The 26980-nt window shown below is 39.1% G+C and overlaps 2 protein-coding genes across 4 annotated transcripts in view; both read left to right on the top strand.

The window, feature by feature from the left end:
* Window positions 1–19162: 19162 nt before the first annotated feature.
* hrh1 (histamine receptor H1) lies at window positions 19163–22775 on the top strand. The gene is made up of 2 exons (XM_058791252.1): window positions 19163–19297; window positions 21004–22775. The coding sequence occupies exon 2, from the start codon at window positions 21047–21049 to the stop codon at window positions 22649–22651; it is 1605 nt and encodes a 534-aa protein (XP_058647235.1). The 5' UTR covers window positions 19163–19297; window positions 21004–21046; the 3' UTR covers window positions 22652–22775.
* Window positions 22776–25652: 2877 nt separating this feature from the next.
* Window positions 25653–26980, top strand: part of atg7 (ATG7 autophagy related 7 homolog (S. cerevisiae)) — a 96915-nt gene continuing 95587 nt past the window's right edge. Inside the window, exon 1 of one of the 3 annotated variants that reach the window (XM_058791241.1) lies at window positions 25653–26464. The gene's annotated coding sequence lies outside the window, so the exon portion shown is untranslated. The other 2 variants (XM_058791243.1, XM_058791242.1) reach the window with 2 other exon arrangements.

Here is a 26980-nt window from a genome sequence, read left to right on the forward strand (position 1 = left end):
AATCCAGGCCAAAAGAAGTGCCGGGAAATGCGCTTGTAAGTTTTGTTAACCCCAAGATGGCCAGAGAGAGGATGCTCATGGGCAAGCTGCAATACCTGAGAACGATAATCAGAGGGCAAAACAATTTGATAGACAGCTAAAGCATCATCAACCTTGGGTGGCTTCCAACGATGCATTAGGACATCATCTTCACAAAAAAAAGGCCATCCTATTACTTCTTAAATTATCCAACTCAACAGCAACTTCAAGACAGGGTATTAAAGATTGGTCAGAACTTTGAGCAGCAATTAAATGTTCCCTGTCAAATTCTAGCGCTGCTGTTTTTAAGTCCGAGTTCGCATAATCATTAGGAGCTAACTGAGGTTTAATAGCAAGAGTACACTCCAAGTAATCTTTTTCAGAATTTAGGAATGAGTCCGCAAGATTCATAGTGCCTTCCCATTTCTGTGTCTGTGCACGGGTTACTGCGCAAGCAGGAAATACAGAAGGGAAACGAGCAGCGATATCAAAGTCAGTAGACTGGAGAGGGAAAAACCTTACCACCTGCCAAGTCATTCCCCAGGATGAGGCTTACACCATCCACAGGCAGCTCAGTTCGCACCCCAAGAGGAACCATTCCTGTAACCAGATCAGACTTCAAATGAATCACATGCACTGGCACCCTCACACATCCTAACTCGATCCCACGGACCAGAACATCAGTACCAGAGTACATTTCGGCCGAGAATGGCAAAGCATCTGCCAAAATAAATGACTGTGTTGCTCCTGTGTCTCTCAGAATTGAGACAGACTTACCCAGGGAGTCGGCACAAAGGGAAACAAAACCATCAAAGAGAAAGGGTTCATACCCAGTACTCTTAGCTGGCACAGAACAGTCTTCAGGGACTGAGACAGCCATAGCAAAAGCTACACTTTTAAATTTCCCAGCAGTATTTTTCTGTTTCCATGCCTTACAATCAGAAATTATGTGGCCTGGGTCCAGACGGTAGGCTTCAGGAACCAATTCATATGCTCTCAACACTGCAGCTTTGACAACCTCATAATCAAGAAACTGCTCAATCGAAAGTGATGAACAGACCTCCTGTGCCTTACCTACAAAATTACACTGTAAGAGGAGCCCCCACATATCCTTCGGCCAACCCAATTTAGCAGTGATGCGCTCAAAAACAGTGAAGTAGCAATCTACCTCATCTTCTCTAAAAGGCGGTACTAATTTTACGTACTTCACAACATCAAAGTTCGGCTGGGTATTGCTTACTGGGTCATAGTTAACTGTGCTGGATTGTAACTGTGCAATACCAAACACTGGTGAAGAGGGAGATCTCGTGCGCGGGAGAGGAACAAGCTGCACAGACTTTCTCCGAAAAGTCTCAGCTTCGATTTCAAGTGTTTTTAACCTAATATCCCGATCCGCCTCAACCTCGATAGTACGGAGTTGTACTACCTTAATGTTATGTTCTTGTCTTTTTAACTCTAAATCAAGCTCTTTTAACTTGATGGCTGTCACCGGATCTAGCCGAGACTCAATAGAAAGGGGCAAAGCAGAAGCTTCTTCTACCGCTAAACTCCCCTCCGACACCTCCAGCGGTGACTCAGCAGGTAAAATACCTGTACTTACTAACTCGTTATACAGCTCCTCTTTAATCACTTGCTTGGTAGCATCTCTAGATACAGTAACATTAAAGAAGTCAGCAATTAACAACAAATCTTTTTTCCTGCACCAACTTCAGTAGTCGGTGCAAAAGTAAATGCCAATAGATCAAATTCTATTTTTCTACATGCACTCTGCCCACACACAAAAAAAATGAAAGCAACCAAAACTCAATACCTTTACCACCAAAGCATTACCACAACAAATTGTTAACTGTACATACAATCAAATTGGCAAAGGACTAGCCCCCAAAATATGTTACGTCCTATGAGTGTCTAGGGGTTGTTTTACCAGAACGTAACAGATTAAGTGTTTAAAAAGCATCAGTCTGGGCCCTGTCACAGCACCACAACAACAAGATCTCTGTTTTAACAGATTTATTAGAATTTATTTTATTTTTTTACTTCCATAATATTTAAGGGAGGGGGCACAACAATACAATCCTGCTTAGGGCACCCATCTGGCCAGCAGCGGCCCTGGTTTCCTCTTTGCTCTGTGATGTATTTTTAATTTCATGAGAACATGTATGGCATGAGAGCACCATGGCTTGTCGGACATAGCAACAGTAACTAAGGGGGGTGGGTCTTTGCAAAAACTCAGTTGCATTCATTTTAAGATATGTGTCAAATCGATTCAGGAAAACTGTAAGATATCCTATGATTATGCTGCCTACCGTGCGGCTCAGGCTTCATGCTGGGTACGTACCTATGATGACTGCAGGGGCAGTTAACTAGGCAGTGGAACAGAGCAATTATATGTGTCAGCTAGATGTGTGGTGGGGTCATGAGTCACCGATGATTGTGCTGTTTGGTTATATGATGGCCCAGCAATATGAGACTTCTGTACACAATGAATGGTATAAAAACGTTTTCTTCTTGAATGGACATTATTGTCATTTTCAACGATAGCAATGCCTTCATAAAGACTTCCTCTGGGGAACAATTACATGACATCACAATAGACACAATATAGAACTTGTTTATTGCTATTCCAAGAAGGATTCATGTTCAACCACTGCATTTTCTTATGTGTTGTAATTACAAAATATTACAATGCAAAGCAGAGACTGGGTATAATGCTTTATCTATCTATCTATCCATCTATCTATCTATCATTTGATGATGGTGAGTGTGGTCACATGCCATTGAGCTCCAAAAGTAAGTTACATTTGAAAGAACAGTAGAATTAGTAGAATTAGTACTCCAAGTTCCCAGAAGCAATACGATTTTGCATTCAGGTGACAAAAATGTGAACATGGACCACAAAACCAGTCATAAGTGTCAATATTTTGAAATTGAGATTTATAAATCATCTGAAAGCTGAATATTTGGCTGAGATACAACTATTTGAAAATCTGGAATCTGGGGGTGCAAAAAAAAAAATTATAATCTAAATATTGAGAAAATCACCTTTAAAGTTGTCCAAATGAAGTTCTTAATAATGCATATTACAAATCAAAAATTAAGTTTTGATATATTAACGGTAGGAAATTCACAAAATATCTTCATGGAACATGATCTTTACTTAATATACTAATGATTTTTGGCATAAAAGAAAAATGAATAATTTTGACCCATACAATGTACCGTATCGTTGGCTATTGCTACAAATATACCCGTGCTACTTAAGACTGCTTTTGTGCTCCAGGGTCACAAATGATGAAATGTTGGGCCCTGAGCCAAAATTTCTGTATGAATGGATTTTCCTACCATCAGCACAACCACCTTTTTGTTTTTTGTTAGTAAAGTGACGAACAGCACGGAGGGCTCTTGAGTGAAGTGAAGAAGGGCTCGAGATACATTTTTCAGAGTGTTTTAACACAGCTTCTTAAAAATGCAGAGGTCATCATATGAGATTCTGAAATACAGCAAGACAAGATGCAACAGCCAAAGACAGCAGCATGTGCACTTATGACAAGTTCACACGATTTTAGCCCGATTTTTTACTCGCTGACACGTTTTGATAAATCACCGACAAATGCCCGAAATCGGAGGCAAATCGGTGCTCGTTCATGCGAGAGACAATTAGCCTTTTTCACAAGAATCGGAAATGACGTCAGCGCAGGGTAAAGTTAGTTCCATTACAGGTCTGCGCCTATTATATCAGTGTGCCCTTTTCTCAAATAATGTTTCTTAACTTTTCTGTTTTGTCTGTTTTCCAAGTTGTTGTTATATAATCTATAAAGAAATATAATTTTACTTGTTTGTAATTTATATGTTCCACTCAGACCGCTGACTTAACATAGCACTGGATGGATCTATTCTCCGTCTCCAGCAAAGTCCCTTTTTTAAATAGTCTTTGATCTCCGGTACATTTGAGCGTTTTATCTCAGTTTACTTTAATTCATCATGATGTGAACATTTATGTCCAGATGCACATTTTTCCAAGAATACATTAAACAATTCTCAGTCCGGTTGAAGCATATTAAACTCAAAACAACAACTTAATCCCGATAGAATAGGAACAAAGCAACCGAGTCATCTCTTGTTTAATATGTATTTCCCAGGGCACATTATACAGTGTACATTTACTCCCATCACATTAATGCAAAGGAGAGCAAGTAGAAAATTCAACAATATTTTAATAATAATAGCGAAAAAAATCACGTGGAGAGTCACAGCCAGCACCAAACGGACAGAATGGCAAAGCTAACTGAACTGCCACCATTTAGAATTAAACAAACTTGTATTTGTGATGACCCGAGCTGACCAAACAGTTAATTGTGAAATGTTTGCACTTTGTAGATCACAGTACCAGCAGCTCAAGCATTTTCATAGGATCTAATTTGTAAAAAAAAAGACTTAGATTCTCGAATTCATTCTTGTTCAGCACGGCCGCTGTTGTCACCTGAAAAACTTTTACCCTGCAAGCGCCGATCCGGAAGCCAGGAACGCGAAGTGTGAAAAAGGCTAATCGCGCAGTGTGAATTATCAAAGACGCGATCTGAGGGAATCGCCGATGCGTCGCCGACGCCCCTGAAATATTTGGCATGCTAAATATCTGGAGCTGTCGCGATTCACAATCCTGCTGTGTGAATGAGTTCTGACTGAAAAATACATAGGCGATGACCTACAGCCAATGAGAGCGCAAGATACAGGGCAGAGGGAAGTTCGGGGAGGACTTTTTTTTACAAAGCGATGGATCGGCGACAGGGGCTTTCACATTGCACGATTTCACAATAGGAAGAATCGCCGACAACTCTGTCTGATCCGCAAACCACGTTTCACAACAAAACACACGCGAGATGTGAAAAGCAAATAACGCGAGAACCTGCCTACATCAGCCCGTTGTTCTCGAGCCAGACTGGAAGTATTAAAAACATATAGCCCGCAAATTGTCTGTGCGCTGATTTCCAGCTACAAAAACAAAAACAGATTATGTAGGAGGGAGATGCAGGGAACAGGGATTGTGTTCTGCAAAAAGTGGTAAATAATAATTTTGCAGTAACTGTTATGCTGATGTTGCGGCTGGTCAAGCGTATAATTGTACATTAAAATACTGATATGGTCTATAACTCCTCACCGAACTTCCCTCTGCCCTGTACCTTTGTCTCTCATTGGCTGAAGGTCATCGTGATGTAGTTTTCAGTCAGAAATCATTGCACACAGCAGGATTGTGAATCGCCGACAGCTCCAGATATTTAGCATGCCAAATATTTCACAGGCGTCGGCGACGATTTATCAAAACCTGTCGGCGAGTGAAAAATCGGGCTAAAATCGTGCAGTGTGAACTCGGCATAACGTTAGCCATTTACAAACAACTTGCCTACATTTTTTTTCACTAGAATATACAGAACAGGTCAGCTACATGAAGGGGCTAGGGTTTTTCCTGTAAATAATATTCTTCTATAAAGGACTAGAGATTCATTGCATTTTTTTCTTTTTCATCACTTTGAGGGCTTTTATAGGCTATAAGAAATAAACTCATAAAATGCACAACACGTTGGTTTCACTTTCAAGTAGGCTACTTAGATTTGTGTATGTAAAAATTTCCCAGCAAAAGTATTGTAAAGTCATGCAGTGTGTGACCTCCTGTCGCCAATCTGTCGTGCAATGTGAACACCGCTGCGACTGAATGCTACTCCAGAGAGTCCTGCAGTGTGAAAACAGTTGTGATCCGATGACTTTGAAAATCATGCAGTGTGAACTCGGCATTACAGTAGACCAAAAATGGAGAAAAAAATAAAAATAAAACACTGTAGACAGAATGTAGAAATAAACATATACTGAATTAACCTCAGACAGACTGACACTTGATTTAATGGAATATGTGAAATATGCAGTACATGTAGATCTGTGATAGACTGATGTTCAATCATATGAAACAAGCAATGTATTGACTTCTGTTTATCTGTTTTATGTATTCAATGATATGCTAATCTTCCACAAGTTAATAGTGAAAATACAATTAATCATGTGAAATCTGATTTAAAATGCAATTGGCAGACATCCCTAATTTAAATATCATGCATTTAAATGAATGAATTTTGAGCTTTAATGCACAGAGAAGGATTTTCAGCGAATAATGACTTACATTTGGGTCTATTCCTCACACAAGTTATTATATGACTTCAGAAGGCTTTAAATATGGCCTTTCTCTTGCTTTAAAAATAATATTAACAAGCATTATTTATTTCAATCAATCAATTAATCATTTATTTATAAAGCACCTTAAAAACCATGAACACATACCAAAGTGCTGCTGTGCAAGAAGATCAAAAACAATAATAGAAATAAGTAAATACATGTAAAACTACACATCAAACGCCTGTGAGTACAAATGGGTCTTAAGACGTGATTTGAACATCTGCAGAGAGGTCGAGGAGTGCACAGTGAAAGGAAGATCATTCCATAGTCTAGGGACCACAACTGAAAATGCTTGATCAGCTCTACACTTAAGACGTGTACGTGGAACCTTGAGCATAATCTGCGAGTTAGATCTTAGCGATCTTGAGGAGGACTGAATAACTAACAGATCCATGTACTCTGGGGCCAAGCCATTGATGGCTTTAAAAATGAATAACACAATTTTAAAAACAATTTGTTGTTTAACTGGTAGCCAGTGTAAAGAGGCCAGAATTGGAGTTATATGGTCTCTGTTCTTAGTATTTGTCAGCAATCTGGCCACAGCGTTTTGAATCAATTGTAACCTCAACAGGGACGACGATTTTGCAATCCTCCTCAATTGAAAGAAAATATTTTTTACTACTGTGTTTATTTGACGATAGAATTTGAGCTCAGAATCAAAGATTATGCCTAAATTAGTGGCGTGACTTTTTACACAGGATGAAAACTGTCCCAGACTTGGTTTTAGAGTAACCAATCCTTGTAAAAATATAAAAATATACCCAAATGATCACGATCGGAATTGTCCGCATTCATATGGTAATTTTCTTAGTGATTGAGTTACATAGGGGGTTTTGTGTGCACAAAATTCCTTTATTTTTTGCGTCTGTATCCTTTTCAAGAGCATGGAACTTTAACAATCTCAACTTTACTGAATTTCTAGCTATCACGAATCTGGTCTATGAACTTCCGTTCACTCACCACTGTTAGCTGCCTTACCGAGCATGAGGGGTATGAGGGTAGCTCATGTTATTGGACTACCCCTCTTCTCAAGCCCTCTGGATATTGTTCGCCGATCATAGACCCACGCTTGCCCGAACAGAACAGAACTGTAACAGAATGAATGGAGGAAGCGTGCGGATCCATATGCAAGCTTTTATTCCAAAATGTGGTCACAAAAGGCAGGAGTCAAACAATGGCAAACAGGTAAAACACAGGCAAGACAAAGAGTAATCCAAGGGCAAGCATGGGTCTACGATCGGCGAACAATATCCAGAGGGCTTGAGAAGAGGGGTAGTCCAATAACATGAGCAATAATCCAAACGAGGTACAAACAGAGTCCGAACGGCGAGACAAGGGTGAATCCAAGATACACAGGTGGGAATAAGGGAACAGGAAACAAGGCAACACGAACTGACAAGACTAATTAGAACAGGAGACTGGGCTCAGTAAAGCAGCTATCACTTGGTGAGTGATAAACGCAGAACAATACTGGAGATTAAACAAAAACACAGAATGGCTCGGTAAGGCAGCTAACACTAGGGGAGTACTAAATGCTAGAACAATACTCGGTGATCTGACTGAGGAAGTCCATGGCTTAAGTAAAGCGTGTGATGGGAATCAGCTGTGTGATCAGTACAATCAGCTGTGTGTGTGTGTGTCGTCAGTGCAATGGATGATGGGAATTGTAGTCTGAGGGTGACGTGCAACAGTTAGTGTAGTGCAAGAGTCAATGTGGTGAGCGAGTGACCTCTGGTGGTAAGTGAACGGAAGTTCATAGACCGGATTCGTGACACTAGCTTTGAGCTCGATGGCGAGATGTGTTTCAGTTGTAAGTGTAAAATTGCAAGCCTTACTTTATGTGTTGACGGTTCCTTGTAGAGATGGATAATTGTCCTAAAAGAAATACCAACTTAGTCAAACACTCTGAAATTTTTTTTTTAATTTATTTCTATAAACAGTGAATGCTGATGGCTCTCAGAGAGAATGCCTCGCCTGCAGTCATAGTAATATACAGGCCAACAAATTAAATGTGTACAGTGTCACCCGTAATCCTGATCATTTGACTAAGTAAAACGCCGGTCATAATAGATCGAGAGGGGGTTCTGTATTCTGAATGCATTGTGGCACTTTTATTAAATGGTGCTAACTAGGCCTCTTGAATTTACAATTGTGCATGGTGGTCTGTAAAAGGGAAAAGCATGGACGATAAGGTTTACTCTATACCTATTCTATATGTGAGTAAAATAATAATAATAATAATAATAATAATAATAATAATAAACAGCTGAAACAACTGATACAACTCTTTAATTTCATGTTGGATACTGAAAAAATCCACATTCTGATGCATCTAAAGCATGGAAAACTTGAAAAAGTTGGAAAACTAGCTTTTAGCATTCAGTGCAGACCCAGACTGTTGACCTTTCTGAATGGTGTCAGTTTGTGTGTGTGTGTGTGTGTGTGTGTGTGCTGTGTCTGTACTTGTTTATATGATTTATCAAGACATATATTTGTATGATTATATGTGTTTTACACTGCTATAATTACATAAATGCAGTTTACGAGGATATTTTTTTGAGTCATTATAATTAGATAATGATTATAATTATAATTACAATTAGGGGAATTGGAGAAGTTTTGACATACCCTGACAATTGTGTTTTTCAGTATCTTAAAAATATAATAATGGCTAAAGTCTGATTATACTGTATTCAGCACAAACTGGGCTACAATAATATGTGAGCAGCATGAATCTACATGTTTGTGTTTTTGTTGTTGAGAAAACCACATTTATGCGTGGTTAGTGAAAAACTAAATTTTTGGTTTAAAATGCTTGTTTAAAATGTATGATAAATGGTTTGCTTTGCTCGAGTAACATGTTTGTTACTATGATGTCATATATAAATCTATATTTTATTTATTTCCATATTCTTTAAAATAGAGATAAGTCTCTTTTTAGCTTGAAATGTTTATGTATGTGTGTACTTGTTTATATGATTTCTCAGAACACAAATTTGTATAATGACATGGGTATTACACTGATATAACATTGCAAATGTGGTTTATGATGAAATTTCTTGAGTCCTCATAATTAAGATTGCTTACAAACAAAATGTAATAAAAATGGAATCATATGCAGAAATTTTTGTGTGATGGGTAGGTCTAGAGTTTGTAAAAAAAGTAAAAAAAAATAATAAAATCATTACGTCTGTATGGAGTGTCCCACAAATCATATGTGTAGTAATAGTCCAAATGACTGACAAAATTTGTCTCCATGAGCATAACAACTTTTTAAATTATAAATGATACTAAATTATATTTTTGAAAATTTTAATGAAAAATAAATGTAGAAAGTTTACTGTGATGGATAGGGTTACTGTAGGTGTTGATGGAGTATTAAAATCACTACGTCTATGGCAAGTCCAAACATGTCCGGGACAATAGCCCTAATCCTTTGACCTGCTAATATATAGAGATTGTATTGTATTTGATTTGATTTTTTGTTTTTTGTTTTTTGACATTTGATGTTTATAATCTATTAATTTATAATTGATCCTAACCCTAACATGACCATCTCTTTTCCCGCTCCTGGAAAAATGTACATTTTTATATTTTTAGCGATGCCTAAAACTAGTGTAAGTGTTTGAACCTCTATAATTAAACAATTAATCACTGAACGAAGGGGAAGTTCTCTGCACTCTGCATTTCTAATTCAGCTTCAACTATTTGCAAGCCTTTTATTTGAGGATCTGCTGCCAATGTGTAAAGACGTAATTTCTCAACCTCCCTGAAAATGTAAGTCATTTTCATTATGCTCAAAGATTTTTATTGCATTATTTATTTTATTCCTTAAGCTAAGTTTTTAATTCTTTATTTCATTATAATGCTGAGAATACGACCAATAGAATGTGTGTGTGTGTGTGTGTGTGTGTGTGAGAGAGAGAGGACCCCTGGTTCCTCTAGTCTGGTATATCTGCCTGAGTGTGTGTGTGTGTGTGTGTGTGTGTGTGAGAGAGAGAGAGAGAGAGAGAGAGAGGATCCCTGGTACCTCTAGTCTGGTATATCTGCCTGTGTGTGTGTGTGTGTGTGGTATTTTATTGCAATATTTTCCTACTCATTTATTGGCTCCTTTAGTGATGTAATTTTACACATCTAAAATGCAATGGCAGCACTGTCCATAACAATAAATCAACTTGAATTTTAAGAACTATCTCTTAAAATTGTTTTTCCTTTTACTTGTTTTTCAAATTGTCCTTAAACCAGTATATCTTTCTCACATCCATGCAGGCAGACCGAAACCTATGTGATGGCATAACACCAGATAAGAGCACATGCTGACCCATCAGTCCATTTTAAACAGTTCAGACGTCCGACAGCTATACCACAAACAGCTGTCGTGTCGCAACCACTGTGCATTAACGGACAATGTAACCACTCTCTTATTTGTGGACATATAAAGATGATGCATTACAAACACATGTCATAACAGTTGTCGTAAAACACAGCTGCGAATATTAAAAAGGTTAGAGGTTAATCCCTAATGACTAAAAACAGCTGTCATATCACAGCTGCTGTACATTAACGGACAATGTAACCACTCTCTTATTTCATGGATGATGACATATAAAGATGATATATTACAAACAGATGTCATAACACCTGCGATCATTAAAAGGACAAAGGTTAATCCCTAAGGTCAAAGGTCAACAGCTGAGGGCCATTAATCAATTTTTTTGACAGACAGTGGTACCATATTACTACTACCCTGTCTCCTAGACGGCCTTCGGGACAAGACCACAGGAACCAGATGAGTCCTCTGCACAATCTGACTCTGCTGCAGCCTAGATTTAAACTGCTGATTTTGTCTGGCCAGAGGAAAATGACACTATTTCGACAAAACTATTTCCCGTCTAAATACTGTAAAGCTGATATAAAGCCACCCAGCGTTATTTCAAGCTGATGTAAAGCTGCTTTGACACAATTTGCATTGTTAAAAGCGCTATACAAATAATAGTGACTTGACTTGACTTAATTAGTTAGTGAATTCAATTTGCATCGGCTCTGATTCTGGAGAGCTGGCAGGCTCTAGTTGTTGGATAACATGGCTCTGATGCTGGGAGTTGTTCATACACCCCTGCATACGTTGGGACACTCGGATGGCTAGTTGCATGAATCTCTTGAGGCTGATGGTTTGTGATGAAAATTGTGATGACAACCCTTGACAAAACGCTATAAGGAGAGAATACTCATTCCATCCACTCACTGCTGCCAATGTGCAAAACTTCAAAGCATATTCTGAGACAGACATCTTCCCTTGGTGCAGATGGTACAATTGGTCACTGATGGAAAAGTCACCAATGGGTTTACCAAAAACTTTGCAGAAATGGGCTACAAAGCTGTCTAGAGACTGTTACAAGTCCCAACTGCTACCAGATCATCTAGGCACACTGCAGTGCTTTTCTCGTTAGTAAAGAGATTATAAAGGAGATCTTTGCTCTCTTTGCCAGAGAACATTGTAGTAGAAATTCATTGCTTTCCTCCATCAAACTAGAGTTGGGCACTGGATTAGCCATGGGACTGGCAACATAAGCCATAAAAAGGAGTGGGGACTGGTGCAGCGACTAGTGTGGTGGTGAGGGCGCAGGAATCAAGAAGTAGGGTAACACTTTATTTTGATAGTCCACTTTAGACATTCTACTAACAACTTTGCAACTACATGTCAACTAGCAGTCATTAGAGTATTAGTGGACTGTCTGCTTAATATCTTCTAACACTTTATTTTGATGGGTGCACAACATACAACATACCGACTATAGCCCTATTCAGACAGTAATTGTTTCTCATGGGGACGTACGTAATTTTCACCATTTACACTGGGTAGTCGGTGATTTAATTGTTGTCCGAATCCAGAATGTCGGTGTTTATCTCTCACTACCCCTGTAAAAATCCCCTGCCGAATTACCTACTGTTTTTTTGACAAACACCAAGGTCGTATGGTAATTTAATTGCCGTCCGAATCCACATCTCTGAGTTTACGAGAAGAAATCGATTCAAAATTCAGTGTTTAAACCCTTTTTGAGCACTCCCTAACACAGTACGGTAACTGTTGTACTTTGGTGTAATTTGTATACATATTTATTTCTGAAATGGTGTCAAGTATTTAAAAGAACAATATTTCATAACTGCTCCACCACAGCGACTAGGAGCAGAAAGAGAGGAAAAGCATGTAAACAATCGAAATGGGTCTTTATTATGGCAGCAGCAGGTATGCAATACAATTTTAAAATGTGTATTATAAACAAATATATACATAACTATATCGCGTATAATTATATACAACTATAGCGTGTCTATTTTCCTATTTTTAAACAGGAGATTTAAATAAACAAATAATAAATAGGATTATATATTATAAAATATGCTTGGAATAATAAGAATACATTTTACATAATAATAATAATAATAAGTATTTTTAAATACATTTTACACAATAATAAGAATGAATTTGTAAATAAAATTCATTTTACTTACATCAGACAATCATGTGACTAGCCACGTGAGCAGCCTATTCCCGGGTTCATAGGATCACAGAACTCGCTCCTCCGCTGTGAATAAATCACCATCCGAATCCATGAGTTTTATCACTGAGGCGATATGTAAATGTATTTTTACAGACGTCCATATGAGAAACAATTACCGTCCGAATCGAGCTCTAGTCATAGACCAGACGCTGACTGAGTGCTCAGTGTAAACATAAAATATTGCTGTTGATGTGTGTGGTGATTGTTGACAGGTGGTGATGATTAGAACTCAGGGGAATGTGCTCGTGTTGAGGGAGTGCCGGTGGAGCCTGGTGAATCCGTGACAAGTGCATCTTTATATTTTATAATTACTTATACTGTATTAGAAATATGGTTACTGTATGTGAACAGCTGAATGTACTGAGCAGCATATATGGTAAACTAAAATATACTCAAGTGGCCTAAATACTAAAAGACACTTGAGTGCCTTTTTCCATCAATATTTCATTAATTTTCTGCAAATCATTTTTTAATGTGATATTTTTAGGATATGAAGTACACTACGCATTCATAATCTTTACAAATAAGGTCACTTTTTTTTTTTTTACAGGGTGTACATCCTGATTTATTTACATGATGAAAAACCTTCTGGACTATTTGGATATAGAATTGTAGAAGATGAGGTTAATCATTCTTATGATTCTTTTTTGGCGTCTGCTTTTGTGTGAAAGTTCAAGTCCTAGATATATATGCATGTAAACTCTTTTAATGATGACCTTTCTCTGTGCCAGCATTGGACTATGGCTAATTACATACAGTCATGTGATTATTTCATTCCATTTTATTCATGCACTTTCAATGGCTTCCTGTGGGGAAAAGGTTTCTTTCCCTGTGTGAAATCTATTCTGGTTTCAGTCTGATTTTGTGAGTCTGTACAATAAGTACTCTACTACACAGGTGTTTAAATTAATTGCAAGCTATTAGCAGTTTTTGGAAGTTCATAGTTTTTGACGACAAGGTGCTCTGACCGGAAACTTTTTGAGTACCTTCAAGGTATAGTGCCGGAGACACATACTGAGTTTTGTAACATAATCTACATCCACCACATCAGTACATCAGAGACAAGCCTAAAAGACAATTGTTGTTAATGTTAAAGCTGACTTAGGCTGCGTTCCACTTCGCTTTTAGACACACACTTACACTTAGCACTTCTCCTCGGGGGAATCACCATTGTCATTTTGAAGTGTGTTCTACTTCGTGAAGTGTACGAGTTTATATGGACAGACCCTCAACCCCTCGATTTTGACAGAGAGAGCGAGTCTACCTCATATGTACACTTCAGGCAGCTCCATATACCATAATGCAACACGACTGTGACATCACAGCAGACAGGGTTTAATTTACCACCACCCAAATCAACTCTATGATATATGAATATTTAAAACTGCCCAGGCAAACCTAAATTCACACAGAATGCTGCATCAAACAAATTCATAAGGGAAAAAATCCAAATAATCAACTTCATAGTGGATTCCAAGTGATAAGGGCTTAGGCTGTTCCATTTCAGCCCATTGCAAGAGTTTTGCCAGTCGTGGGCACTCGTGCAATGTAATCAATGACATACATCGGAGTCAATGAGACGGAGGGAAGTTAGTGAGGAAAGGGCATAAAAAAGTAAGTGGATTATTGAATCCATAGCCATTATTGAAAATGTTTAGCCAGAGGAGAACCAGCTCCCCCGGTGCAGCCTGGGCTCTCCTGAGATTTATTTCCTTCCCGATGTTGTATCTGGTTTGCTCACTGGGGGATTAAATCATTGTGTGTTGCCTACACTCTTGCTTAGAACAATTTCAAGCAATATTTTAATCTCATTGTCATTGAACAATCAGTCATTGTTACACGGTGAAATGCCATATATGGCCTGTATCCTGTGGTGACACTGTTGTGCAGGTTCACACACAATTCGCACTGAGGCCTGTTAATAAAGTCGCAGTTTGATTCAGCTCATGCTTGTTTATTGCATCGAACACAAATATGGTGTCAGAAGTAGGCACTAGATTCTGAACATGGCCTTCAACAGCATTCCCGCACCGAGGTCATGCAGATGTCCAGGGATGTATAAAAAAAATTGGGATAATTTCAGAGCGGAATTCAAGGACTATGAACTAGCTACGGGGTTAATTGAGAAGCACAAAGAGATGAGAGCAGCAGCATTGCGGCACTTAATGGACACCGAATGTTGACATATCTACAGTCACAATATTGTGCTGAGCGAGGAACAAACGAAAGATCCGAAAGCCATACTCAATGCCCTAGGAGACTACTTCAAGACTGCAAAAAATGTGATCTATGAAAGGTATATGTTCGGGTGTTGCAAGCAGGAAGTGGACGAGCCTATTGAGAGTTTTCTCACGAAGCTGCGGGAACGAGCATCAACCTGCGAATACAGGGAACTCAAAGATGAAATGATTTGTGATAGACTTGTTCTGGGAATTGCTAACACCAGACGGCGCCTATTGCGTGAACTTGAGCTGACTTTGTCACAGAGTGTGGAAATATGCCGATTGGCAGAAGCGATGAAACAACAACGTGTAAAAGCAATCGACAACACAATCAGTGACAAGCACTGATGTTGCTCTGTCACACAAGCACAGAGACTGAAACGCAAGGATGGCAAAATGAGCAATGGGCAAACGCTCAGGACTGTGTGTTGCAAGTATTGTGGGGGCGGTCACAAAAAAGGCAGAGAGCAGCGTCCCGCATATGGAAAGATGTGTCCATCGTGTGGTGTATTGAATTATTTCGCCAAGGTGTGTAGAGCCCGACAGAGAGCCGACAGGGCAGGCAGAGTTAATGTAATGATGGATGATGGTCAGGATGAGCAAGGACCCTACAGTGAGGGTCGGCTTTTCACTGCTGAGGAATGCATTGACACTGTAAAGTCCCCAGGTCCAAGATGTTTCATTAACCTCACACTTAATAAAAAAGCAGGCCTGTCAGCTAGACACGGGAGCAACTTGTAATGTTATGAGCCGCATAATCAAAGAGAAACTGGATCATGAAAGCCCCCTGCAGCAGAGTACAACAATACTGAAATTGTATTCTGGTGCCACAATGCCTTCCCTAGGGAGCTTTTACACAGAATGCACTGTAAAGGACACCAAACACAAATTAGCCTTCGAAGTGGAAGAAGCCGATCAAGAGCCACTACTTTTGCGTGACCCATGTCAGCGGCTAGGACTCATGAAATTTACCATCCCGGAGGAGCTTCCCAAACTTGTTGCATGCTCAGACACGTCTCTCACAAAGCAACAGCTAGTTTGCCGTTTCGAGGACGTGTTTAATGACCCAGTCGAGTCTGTCCCGGGAGAGATGATCAGTATGATCAGTCTCAATATTTGTGGTCAAACTATTGTTATAAGCAAACATAAAATATTGCTGTTGATGAAGCAAACACTTCCTCATCCCATAATGCACAGCGCAGCTGACTACGGCAGCTGGTGTAGTCCAAAAATGCGCAGTTCTTTTTGCAGTTGGGTCTGTTTGAGGTCGGATCGCGTTCTCACCACAAACAAACCGCTCCAGGGTTCATTTGAAAGTGTGCCAAGACCACCTCTTCAAGGAGGTCTCGGTACGCTTGTTTGGTCCACATTTGGTGCGCACCCGAGTGCGATTGCTGCATTCTCACCTGCCCAAACGAACCGCACCAAGAGGGAAAACGAACTCTAGTGCGATTCAACCGAACTAAATGAGGCAGGTGTGAAAGCACCCTAACACACCTGATTCCACTCATCAGCTCATTAGTAGAGACTGCAAGAACTAAATTGGGTGTGTCTGATTTGGGAGACATACAAACTGTGTAGTGCAGGGGGTCGTCCAGGACAAGTTTGAAAACCTCTGCTCTAAAGCATTGTGGAGAGATATCCTCATGTCCATTGCAGTGTGCTGTTTGTCAAATTGGTTGCAGTTTCCTTATGGATCAAATTTATTTTAGTATAAACAAAAGCACAAATTCGGGAAGTTGGTGGCACTACAGGGTTTGAGGTAGAAGTCCCTAATTTGCTGTGGTTAATGATAAGATTGTCTTTTTATCTGCATGCTAAATTTCACAACTGTTCCATAAGTAGGGTGGCCATATGTGCCGTTCTTACGGAACACGTCCTGGCCAGGATTTAAATATTGCCTAAAACATGGCGCTGCGCGTGAGAAGGTGAGATCTACAGAGAACGATCAAAGCGATGCAAATATGGGCATGTGTTTGTTTGTTTGTTCTTTGACTTGAAGTGTCGCTGTGCACCGATAAAAAAAAAAGACACCAAGGTAGACACGAGGGCGATTCGAAAGCATAAGGAGCTGTCTGCTCTGCTCTCTATAGCTCTCGTGAATGTCACACATTGATCTACCTGCACAGTGCAAACAGCCAAAACCTGGATATTTTAGGCAATATAGAAATCCTGGCAAAGACGTGTCCCGTAAAAAAATGTCCCGTTTGGTCACCCTACCAATGAGTGGCTCTGTGGGTTGCCATAGACTCAAGAGTAGCAACAGCAGAAGATTACAAATAAAAAAATTAAAATGAAATAAAAGGTGCCTGCTCAGCTGCAGTGCTTAGCCCCTATCTGAAGGCCAGTGCCGACTGCTGATGAGAGGAGGAGCTGGGGATGCAGGAGGGTCATCAACTTCTGAGCAATACAATGAAAGCAGCAATGAAAGGAGAACTGAAGTACTAACTCCAGGGCTGTGATAGGCATCTGTAATGTTGAGGATGGGGAAACGGAAAGAACAGAGGCATGCATCTAAATGCATCCTTTTAGTTTATTTATGAAAACACAAAAGAAACCATTTCAACCTGAAACAAAATCAGTGTTAAATACCATTCACAACACTTCTTACTTCTGGGACAAGTGGGATATGTTTTAGTCGCCTGTTAGTTTCTGTGAAGAGGACTTCACAGAGCATTCATGTACATGTGAGCGGCTCATATTGTAACTAAAAGTATTTTCACTGTACAATTTTGTACATTTCATCATATATCCAAACATACATAAATGTATAAAAGATGAGATCAGTCTGATTTGAAACCAGTAGTAAAGGATTGCTAATAGTAGAAAAAAAGATCTAAAAAATAGTAGAAAACATTAAAAAGTTATTAATATTAAAGAAATGTAAAGAAATGCTAATGTATAAAGTGAACTCATACACATTCATGCATTTATGCAATTAATGTCTAATAAAGGTAGAATTAAGTCATTTAAAATACATTTGGGTACACATATGAGATAAACAATAATAACTTGTTAATCACAGTGAAAATGAATGAAAAGCTCACTATTTGTATATAAGCTATTAATGTAACAATGTAACCCAATGTAACAATGTACATTAAGACCAACAACATATAATTATGATTCCACGTTTGCTTTAAAATATGATGTACTCTCTCTTAGATGTGAATAAGCATCCAAACTCATTATTATGGCTCTTATATGCTCTTGAAAACCCAAATTGGAGTGTTATTTGGTTCACTGACTTGTAATAAGGTAATATTTCCTTTACACATAGAAGAGGTAATTAGGCTGCCAGTCTCTGGCTCTTGAATGAAGGTTGTACAATCAAGACACAAGTATGCGTGACAGATGAGACATTTCAATTCAAGAGACACATCCAGTTCATTAGCCCTGGTGCTGCTGCTGTATAACCCAAGCTGTGCTCAAGCCACAGATTAATGGCCAGCAAAGTGAGACGTGTCCTCCTTCATCATCTGCTTTTTCAGTTGTTCCATCATTTAGGAAATACCCTGAGCTTCAGCCAGTCTTTCATCAGTTCAACATAGCCCCTAAGCCTTTGCTCTTTTGATCTCACTTAAAATATTACAGTATTACGGTCAGAAATTATATTTTTCATAAAGAAAATTTAGGCCTCTTTTCAGGACTAAATACCACCATCATGACATTTATTTACATTTATTCATTGAGCAGAGGACCAAGCCATGAGGTGTCATTATTTCACAGTTACAGTACATGACTTTATATTATATTTATTTGAGGGAAAAACACACTTGTACATTAGATGTGCTTATTTTTAACGAGAATACTGCCAAAATATTCTAAAGGGATATTTTTTAAAAAGGGATGGTAGTAACATTTTGTCATCATTTATCTAATTTCCAAATGAAAGAAAAAAAAGTTGACATAAAGAGAGAGATTTATAAAGGTTACTTGACATTATTGAAAATGTCTGTCTGTGTTATTTATTTTTATTATTATTATTATTATTTTTTGCCTAAGAACAACTAATTAGGTACAGATTTTAATAAATAGCCACACAAAGGCCATTATTTTAAAAAAAATGCATAGCATATGAAGAATGGATTTCTCTCTCTCCTTCCTTCCTTCTCTCTCTTTGTGTGTGTGTGGGGTTGCATCCATGAGACATTCATGAGACACTCCTGAGACCCTTCAGAGCAGTAAATCGTCAGTCAGCGTCCAGTTCACTCGAAGTGAACATCAGATCTGTGGAGATAAATTCCTGCCTGGAAATTACTGCGAGGCGGAAGGGTAAGTTTCCATTCGTGCTTATGATTACAATCTAATCACATTTCGAGCTAAATTAATGTCATTGAAGAGAATCACTACATCGGTTATGTAAAAGTGACTAATGTTAGCTCTCGTGACTGATGGACAGACAGCGCGCACTTTGATAGAATTATTCGACTCTACGCGCAGATGACGGGCATTCCACAGGTGTCTGCGCACGGCTCCTCCGCGAAGAACATGCGTCGCTTTCCTTCAGCTTCATCCAATAAAAAAGGCAGTAAACGGCGAGTTTGTCAGTAAATGGAGAGATCACAATTACGCACAACTCTTCGGAAAACGATTAACACGTGCAAGTTTTAAGCGTGGCGCATCGGTGAGATGAAGTGCATCACTTGGGTTTTCTCCACATTACGATCCACTCTAATGCGTCGAGAAATCGTTACAAATTTGTTTGGAGAATGTACATACCCTGAGTGCAACGCTGTAAACCTTAAAGTTCTCAGGTTTACAGTAATGCATAAATATTTGGTACAAGTGTGTAGCTTCATGTTCAGTCTTTGTGTTTATTCAAAAAAAAAAAAAAAAAAAAACCTAAATCAGACCATACTGCTTTAGGTTCATGTGCTGTGTGATGTAAGATAATGCTTCTTTAACAGTTTTTCCTAATGCAGACAGAACACAACTTGAGAGTAACAGCATGATTGATGACCTGCTTTGTATCATGAGGTGTTCAGGTTTAAGGCTTTTCCTCAAAAACACTAACAACAGTGAACATTAGGTTATTGGTGTTAAATTATTGTGCAAACAGTGTTCAATTCAGATTAAAGTGAGCATTAATGTCATTCTGTCATTTTGTCATTCACCAAACCTCTATGACGTTTTATTATTAGTATTATTATTTACATATACAATAAGTGCATTATTATATTCCATGAAACAGCAGTAGACAGTGACCAGGGGCTATCAAGCTCCAAAAAGCAGCATAAATGTAATTCAAATATACACAATATTTCAGGTCTTCTTAAGTCATATCATACAGTATGTGTGGAACAGACAGTACATCATTAATAATCTCTGTTGCTGTTTTTATCCAAGTATTCAAGCTTATTTCCAGCTTAGGAATTCTGCTGAATTTGTGTTCCATGGAAGAAACAAAGCTGTAGGATTTGAAACGACAGGGAAACAATTCTAAAATAGATTTAAAGAAAATGCTGCCTATCTACCTAACAGGCAAGACATCTACATGTACTTCACATTATGTATTATGGTTGCACACTTTCTTTTCTCATTCAAATTTCACATATCACAAATCGAGTGACAAAAAAAAAAAGATATTTGAATGTATAAAGAGGGTGAGCCCTGACAACAATACAGACAAGCAGAACTTCCAATGAGAGATCTAACCTGAGATGAGAGCCTAGACAGACACAGACAAGGCTTTGTTAAGGTCTAGGGTTTTATTTATGGTGAAGCATGGATAGAAACCATCTCTCTTAGCAACCAGACAATGCGTGTCTCACATATTTTCTGAACATCCATGGTCCCAGCGACTGCTTCTTAATGAACCCGCTTGCGTCTGTGCTGTCGTAAGAACGTGACATTTCAGTCATGTGGACTGAGCGCATCAGAAATATGATGTCTCCGTTCATTCAGCGCAGTGAGTCACACATCAATAAGCGCACGATACGAACTCAAGCTGATGCATTCTCTCTGGTTTTGTTTTTCAGAAACTCCATTATGTGGATATGAATTTGAAAACCCAAAGTCACTATGTGCTTTCTCACAACTTTGACATCATGTGACACGTGCCCAATGGAGACGACTACGATACTCACCGCGACACACGGGAAAAGAATTCTTCAGGAACACCCCGAACCCAACGTCACGAGTCTTTCGAATGCGTCTGCTCCCTTCCACCATCACATGAACAATGCGGTGCTGGGGATTCTGCTCGGCACGCTCTCCCTCCTGACGGTCATCATGAACCTGCTGGTGCTTTTTGCCGTGAGAAAGGAACGGACTTTACACACGGTAGGGAACCTGTACATCGTCAGCCTCTCCATAGCGGACCTCATTGTGGGGGCGACGGTCATGCCCTTGAATCTGGCCTACCTTCTTGAGGACGAGTGGAAACTGGGTCGCGTTATTTGCCAGTTCTGGCTGGTCATGGACTATGTGGCGAGCACGGCCTCCATTTTTAGCTTGTTTATCCTTTGCTTGGACAGGTACCGCTCTGTACGCCACCCTTTACAGTACCTAAAGTATCGGACACGAGGAAGAGCGACGCTGTTGATTTGTAGCGCATGGCTGCTCTCCATGACCTGGATCGTTCCCATCTTGGGCTGGCGGATGTTTGCTCGAGTCGACAGAAAGCCAGAGCTGGAGAACCAATGCGACACGGACTTCCGCTTCGTCACCTGGTTCAAAGTCCTGACAGCCATCCTCAACTTCTACATTCCCTCCTTCCTCATGCTTCTGTTCTACTCGCAGATTTTCATCGCAGTCCGCGATCATTACCGAGAGTGGGAGAACTTTGCTGGTCCGATGGTGAAAACCGAAGCAGATGAAGCGTTACATAACGGGATGCAGCTGCAGATAACCAAAGCCTTGGAGCGAGATAGTATGGCTTCGCAGGCGTTCTCTCAAAACGAGGGCCTGCTGGATCAGTACAGTTTGGAGCAGCCTTACAGCTTGAGGGACAATAACGAGGACGCTACCTCCGAGACAAGGAGGAAGAGTTGTTACAAGGCGAAATCAATGTTCAGTCTTTCGAAGCGCATGAGAAAGAGCGTGCAAGACTCCAACGAGGCTTCGTTTCAGAGCGACGACGGGGAAACCGTCGCAGAAGGCCCTCCGTTATCCCTCGCCTTCCTGCAGTCCGAGAACAACTCTCAGCCCAAACCGTTCATGAATGCGAACGATTCGAACGCACTCAACATGTGTGAGAGCGCACCGACTGTGGATATTCACAATTACGCCACGGTTCTCTGCAATCACAGCGCTCCGCCGTCCCCGCCGTCGCCCTGGGCTGAGAACAGCCCTCCGATGGACCCCACTAACACGCTCCCCGCCAAACAAACCTGGCAGAAGCTCTGCGAACAGTCCAAGCAGAGCATCCACAGCATGCGCATCCGGAAGGAGCGGAAAGCCGCCAGGCAGCTTGGCTTCATCATTGGCGTCTTTATGGTGTGCTGGATCCCGTACTTCATCACCTTCATGGTCATGGCCTTGTGTGAGACCTGTGTGCATCATGACCTTCATATGTTCACAATTTGGCTCGGGTACATCAACTCTACCCTGAATCCCTTCATATACCCGCTGTGCAATGAGAACTTCAAAAGAGTGTTCAAAAAGATATTTCATATCGATAAATAAAGTTTAGGAGAGGTGAAAAACTGTTAGCGCACCTGCTCCGTTGGTGTTTTCTGAAGCGTTTCTTGTGACACGTTTGTAGTTCTGTGCATCTGCCATGCTTGTGTTATTTTTGGGCATCTTGTAAGTACAGAGCAGTTTTATTATTTATTGCTGAATGTAATCTGCATCAGATTATACGATAAACTTATTCAGAGTGTTTTGAAACTGAGCACTTATGTTGCTGCTTCAGCACTTAGGATCTGATGTAATCATGGTATAGTAGCAACTTACTGTTAAATGAAACAACACTAAAATAATAATTCATGAAACTTTGCTATTGAGGGTGAAGTACAGTCAGTACAGCTTTGGTTTTATGCCTCCTGGCATTAATTATGTTTAAATAGCAGGTGTGGTGCATATATATTTTACAGGCAGTTTAATCAAATATTAGTTTGGTCAAAACTGTCAGCAGAGAGCTGGAAAATCCCACATGCAAACAGCTTCAGCTGAACATCGAAAGTCTGGGTGTATGATAATCAAGCATGTTCGGAATGGCCTTGAAGTTTTAAAAAGAAAGCAGTGGTGTATACATACTATGCACAACTTGTCTGTATACACGGAACTCCTGGATGATTTGCAATGCAATGCATTTCACCTGATCTTTGTGTTTAACAATAAAAATGATGATTTGAATAAAACTGATATAAACTGTAACATCTAATGCAACTTACATAAAACACATAATTACATCTTTAAAACATTTTAGACATAATGGCTGAGCCCGAAAGCTTAGGCAGCTGACTCGTTGCTTATCAGGCAATGACTTTGCAGGCAGTGTTTGCATTTGAAGGCACCTCACAAAAACTACTTTAGAGAGATTTCTGAGGCAGCATGAAGGTGTAATAATCTACAATGTAATAAAGAAAGCTTTGGCGATATCTAAGCAAATATTTAATTACTTGCTAGAAATAACATCAAAAGTGGAAAAAAAATTGGTCAAAAACACAAAATGGGAACCAGCCACAGCTTTCATATGCCATCTTTTATTATAGGATATTATAGGCAGTGGATTCATCAGAAATCATTCATATGAAGGTATCTCAGTAGACAGAAAGTGACACGATCATTGGATTCGGATGTGCCTTGTTGCCTTCCTACCTCTGCCTTCAGTTCAGAGGTGGCATTTTTCAGCTTTCAGACGCAGCCAGTAACTGGATGTCTCTGGTTGATGAACAATGTAACACTGAGGTCATGTGAAGATTAAATATGTTGTTTCATATTGCCTCTGTCATATACAATACGTGCATTAAACAACAGATGGCAGAATGCTTGTATCCATTCCACACATACTGTATTTTACGCCTGTGCAGTGATGAGGTGATGATGAAATGGACTACAAAGACTTCAAGTTACGGAAAAGCAATTATAATATATATAATATTAATGCAGTGCAGTGCTTAGTCCCATTCAATTCTCTTTTTCTTCTAACAGTTTGCATTGTTAGCTCTCAATTAGTGCCTGTCACTTTCTATGAAACCATGTGATTGGTGGAACAAAAGTGCCATTCTCGCTATAACCAGACTTAATTAGATGGTTTTCTTAAACTGAGATGTATGTTTTGGCAAATGTCCTGTAATTTCATCATTTCTGATGCTGCATTCATTCATTCTTTGCAGAGAGGTCTTTTGATGGACCTGTAGAAAGTCTACAGTAAATGGGAAATGAGGAACTATTTAATGTGAATTTAATTTCTATCAACTGAACCCAAATATGAGTTTGGTCAAAAGCGAATGCGCACTGTCCGCAGAGAGCTGGAAGATGCCACATGCAAACAGCTTCAGCTGAACAATCAAATTCTGGGTGTATGATAATCAAGCATGTTCAGAATGACCTTGAAGCCTTAAAAAGAAAGCAGGAACTATTTAATGTAAATTCAATTCCTATAAACCGAACCTGTTAAATGTAAAAATAACATGTAAGTAAAGATGACTCACATTTTGAAAACCACTGGTTTACATGACTACTATAACATGGTTTTGATGTTAAACACTCTTCACTTATTACTCTAACAGGGTTTTTGCAGGTGGTAAATGTAGGACTTCTGATTTTTTTTTTTTAATTGTTTTGCATACAAACAAACAAACAAATACATACATAAATAGATAAAATAAAAAGTTTAAGGCTTGAATGGCTCTATATGGAAATATCTTTTACCTTCTGATCGCACTGTAAAAAAGTGATGTTCTTCATTTTTCAAAAAAACAAATTTCAAAACATAATTTTACTTTTGCATCTGTAAATGTATTTTCAATTTAAGGATCTTTAGATATTTGTATTGGAAAACAAAAATGTTGAGGAAGATTTTTATCTATTTATTTTTTACATTATGTGACATAACTTGAATACAAGAATTCAAAAGTATGAATTTCTGCTTTGATTTAGAACATTTTAAAGGCCTCAAACTGCGGAAGGATGAATTAGGACTTCCAAAGACCCTTTTAGAGCCACAGAAACCCTGTCTAAAAGCTTGAGCCGTATTTGTGGCATACTGATCATTTTGATTAAAACAGGAAAAATAAAATAAAATAAATAAATAAATAAAAAAAGGTTGGTAAAAACAAAATGTTAAACAGTGTTGTACAATAATGCACATGCATTAGAAGGCGAACACGTACCAAAAGTAAAAATATCAGACAGTTTTACTGAAGCATGTACATGAATTCGGTTAAATGTTTTATTTAATCTGTAAAGTTATCAAAATTGTCATTTTTAAGTGTGACTACTTACAGAGATGAACTTGTGTTTATGCATCATCAATGCAATGCATATTGCTTTACAGATACATCACGTGCCTTTCTGATATACTTGTGCAGATATCATGTGATAGTTACCAGGTTTGTTATCACGATCATGATGAAATATTTAGAGCTGAAAAATTAGACATAGCATGCTTTGCACGGTAACAGTTAAGTGTTCATAAGTTATGCATACACTTTGACACACTTACAGTTTTACTGTTCATTTCTGATGCCACTGACTGACAGTCTTCCATTGCAAATGCATTACTGTAAGCACGATTTAAACGGATAGATTTGTATGTACAGCCTATTTTGGGAGTTTTGAATCATAACCCCGGCTTGGTGCGCGCAGGACGTCCCGGGACAGGACTGGAAGCTGAAGGAATGCTGCTGATCTCGACTGACTCAGGAGCTCAGTTGCAGCTTTAGTAAAGGTGTCATGCTGTATATCAGTCCGGATTTTCTGGCTAGTTCACTATCGCCCTTCTGCTTTGCACGGCTACCGACACACGAACTGATTCATCTAACACAGTTACAATGAAAAGAAACAGCGTTTATAAGTTTTTGTCAGTATTTTCTTGTCTATTAGTTTGTGTTTTCCTTGTGTTTTGGGTTTTTGTCTTTTATTCGATGGTTTTGGCACCCTAAGACTTTTTTGGACATTAACGCAGCACACGAGGATTTGACACCCATCTGGTTAACGTCAGCGACTAGTTAATGTTTTTTGTCAACGTTTATTCATCGGGATAATATGATGCTTCAAAACATTTATCAGACAAGCGTGTATGCTAACAGCGATTAAGATCAGAAATTGTTTTTTTAAAATGTCAAAATATTAAATATAAAGCTTTAACCAGTTGTAGCAGCAGCGAAAACGCCACCACGGCTTCCATTCGGTCGGTACTTGTTTTCTTATTAAATTAATTTTAAAGTAATTTGTGAAGCGTTAGCTCTGCTCCGAAACCCAAACAAACCGACTGCGCATGCGTGCAAGCTGCTCCGCGGTCATATGACCTCAACCAGGAAGCGCTGTCTGGTGAGTGATGTTTCTGTTATATGTGTTTATCGTTGCTCGGACTCTCTGTTTGTCATTTACAGGACTATAATCGGCACAAATCACATTTACAATGTGGTGCTTGTGACTGCAGCGTGTTTAAGAAACAAACACGCGATCACAGTGACAGAGACTCAGTGCTTTTACCGAAGCAGTATTATACTAAAGAGCGCAGCTTTTACTTTAATTACGCTGACAAGATGTAATTAGTTGTCTAGATGTTTTGTCAGCTTAGTGCAATATTACTTTCTTATGAATTTTTACATCCAAGCTTGTTGAAGTGAGAAAAGGGAACTACTACTTCAAAACTAACCAACTTCCACAAACCCAATCGAACAAGAAATGCATGCGTTATTATAAGAAAATATGAACAGGCTATCAGCACTGAGGAATATTTTCTAAGAGTACATGTTACTATTTAATTCATTTTTATTTTATTTTTTTATTTATTTTTATTTATGAAAATATTTCTTGGCTAGATGTCACTATACATTATAA

Source organism: Onychostoma macrolepis, chromosome 11 (genome assembly GCF_012432095.1).
Source record: "Onychostoma macrolepis isolate SWU-2019 chromosome 11, ASM1243209v1, whole genome shotgun sequence".
NCBI lineage: Eukaryota > Metazoa > Chordata > Actinopteri > Cypriniformes > Cyprinidae > Onychostoma > Onychostoma macrolepis.

What these genes read in the sequence shown, in the direction of transcription:
- hrh1 (XM_058791252.1), top strand. Translation starts at nt 21,047, where the DNA reads ATGTGCTTTCTCACAACTTTGACATCATGTGACACGTGCCCAATGGAG.